The sequence below is a fragment of the Melampsora larici-populina genome (assembly GCF_000204055.1).
Source record: "Melampsora larici-populina 98AG31 unplaced genomic scaffold MELLAscaffold_85, whole genome shotgun sequence".
Classification (NCBI taxonomy): Eukaryota; Fungi; Basidiomycota; class Pucciniomycetes; order Pucciniales; family Melampsoraceae; genus Melampsora; species Melampsora laricis-populina.
Window position 1 is genome coordinate 112,064 of NW_006768849.1, and position 2,615 is coordinate 114,678.

The 2,615-nt window shown below is 45.5% G+C and overlaps 1 protein-coding gene across 1 annotated transcript; it reads right to left on the bottom strand.

The window, feature by feature from the left end:
* Positions 1 to 249: 249 nt before the first annotated feature.
* MELLADRAFT_76073 (uncharacterized protein) lies at positions 250 to 2,139 on the bottom strand (the record flags this gene model as incomplete). The annotated part of the gene is made up of 3 exons (XM_007418116.1): positions 250 to 1,907; positions 1,974 to 2,060; positions 2,124 to 2,139. The coding sequence occupies 2 exons, from the start codon at positions 2,007 to 2,009 to the stop codon at positions 726 to 728; spliced, it is 1,218 nt and encodes a 405-aa protein (XP_007418178.1).
* Positions 2,140 to 2,615: the final 476 nt, after the last annotated feature.

Consider the following 2,615-nt stretch of genomic DNA (forward strand, 5'->3'; position numbering starts at 1 on the left):
ATCAACCTACATCAACTTATCATGCAAGGTTGGTGAGGCATTTGTATAAATACATATAGGGATCCTGATACACTCGTGAAACTCTTGAGAAGGAGGTTTGAGACCTACAAAACTCTGGCACTTGAGTTTTGGTGTTTCTCATGAAGGCCAAGCGCTCAAGGTTGACTGTGACACACTACTTCCTAAAGGAAACCCGCTCCTTCGCGAATTTTTGATATGTGAGGAACAAGTCCTTGTAAGAGCCATACTGTCAAGTTTTTAAAAAAATGCAATATAATCATTACAAAGCTCCTACAAGATGAAGGCATACAATAACGATAACCAATGTCGTATATAGAGTGCTCTCTCAAAGAAAGAAAAAATGATGCCGATAATAAGAGTACAAAAAAGGAAACAATGCAGAATGCGATGATGATACAAGATGCAGAGAGAGAGAGAGAGAGAAAAAAAACAATACAACAATCTAAAGAAGAGAAAACGAAAAATCAAATGGAAAAAATAAAAAAGAAAATAATCATACAATCTATGTACCCAGCAGATCCATGCGATATTGTTAAATGAATAAGTAAAAAAGATCAGGGGGGGAAAGATCAAGGGGGAGAAAGTTGAAATGTTTTCGTTATAACCAATCCGAGATAAAAGGAAATGAATTAAGCTACCCATCATTCGTGAAGGGCAAGGTTTTGATCATAATGATATACTTGTTTGATAAGCCTTGATAAGCTCTATCCATTGAATGATCGGCTACGTTGTCGATAATGGCCTGGAGAGCTAGACTGAATGCATTTATCAAGGTCTTCTGGCCCATTGATCATTTGAGGTTCGGTGAGATGTAAATGCGAGTTTCCCCCTACACCCACGTAGTCTGATGTACTCAATTCGTTTGGTATATCAGCGCAGTGTCTGCCCATCATCGGATCATTGGTGTAATCAGGAGTAGAATAATTCAAAGGGTAGATACTGTGTTCAAGACCTCCATGAAAAGACAACATCCGGTCCATGGAATGTTTAGGGGATCTAGAGTCGGGATAATCCGCTACTTTCAACCGGGATAGAGCGTCATTCCATTCTCCACTGGAGGATGCCGTCTCGACTTGATCATGTAGATTGAAGCTGTCGTAAGCAGATGTGTCGGCCACGCTGTCAGGACGATCTGGAATACAATCTGTTTCAAGAGACATTAATCGTTGAGTTGGCGTAGCGTACTCGTCCGCTTTACGGAAACTATCTTGGGAAAGCTGTGAACTGCTCTGATGGCTAAGTTCAGATTGAGATAGAGGATGATGCATGTTATTAGCCATGTCAAGTTGAAAGAAATCCGGATTGGTCTGGCTTCGACTACGACTTGCAGGATGATCTTGTCGTCCGGCTGGTTGGTTGTGGATAGAAAACTCTTGAGAATGAGCAGATTCATAAGGATGACTGAGTTGTTTTCCAAACGGAAACAGTCTCTCTCGGTCGGCAAACGAGGGAGCGGAGATGATAGGATAGCCGGCAGTGCTTCCATTCCAAGTGCTACTTGCGGCAGATGGCTCTGACCACGCAAAGTCACTACATGCGCTTTCATTGAGGGTCGAAAGAGATGAGTTGGATGCATTGTTGCGAAGTTGAAGCTGAGGGAGCTGCCTAGGCATTCCGTCTCGGGCAAAGGGTCGAGATGTGTACAGGTGATTCGGAAGTGAATCAAAGACTGGATTCGACGAGGCTGGCGCTGTTGGAGTGTAAGCCGGAAGACCCGATGGGTAGACAGAGTTCTGCGGCTGGCTTTGAGGATGGGGAGAAGCATCGGAAGGGACAGGATAGGTACCAAAGCTATAACCTCTAGCCCGATTGTAAGTGTTCGTAGGAGTAGGAGTAGGTTCAGGATCGGTGCGTTGGTCTTGCGTCTTTTTCATGCCTTGACGTCTCTACATTCAGAATGATATCAGTAGATACACTTGGAAGATATAGATTGATAAAGTGCTCATACGAACGTTTTGGAACCATATTTGAACACGCCGAGGTGTCATCGCCAGTTCTCGTGCCAGCTGTTCGCGCAAATCGGTCGAAGGAAAGCGTGTCTACAAGATTCAAGCGTGAGTATAAGAGTATGGCTCAGGCAGCTGAAAAACAAGGTAACGCACCTGTTCCAGAATTTGCATCAACCGCCTTTGTTGAGTGGGTGTGGTAAGTGTACGACTGCGCTTCTTGGCAGAGCCAATGGTCTCGAGGTCTTCGGCCTCCTTTTTCTTGTCAGATCGGCCACTGTCAGAGCCACTTTCGTCGTTGGGTGTACCGCTATCCACGGAACTTCCAAGGAAAGATTGTACTGAGCGGACACTACGGCTTCGTGGCCTGTTTGCGTTGGCAATGTTGATACTCGGCTTCCGATCACCACTCAAGTTGATCATCGGGGTCACCCGGCCATCCTCAAAAGTCTCTTCTGACGTGGCATCATTGGAATCTGTGTTGATTCTCAAGGGAGAGAAGCGGCGACCAGGATTTGCTAGAGATGCGTGATGAGTGCTCCGATGTGGGCCTATCATCGAGGTCTCGTTGGGTGTGAGATTAGCTGTGATGGACGCTAGAGATGGTAGGCTGAAGGGCTTGGCCGTGTTCATCACTTGCATCCCACC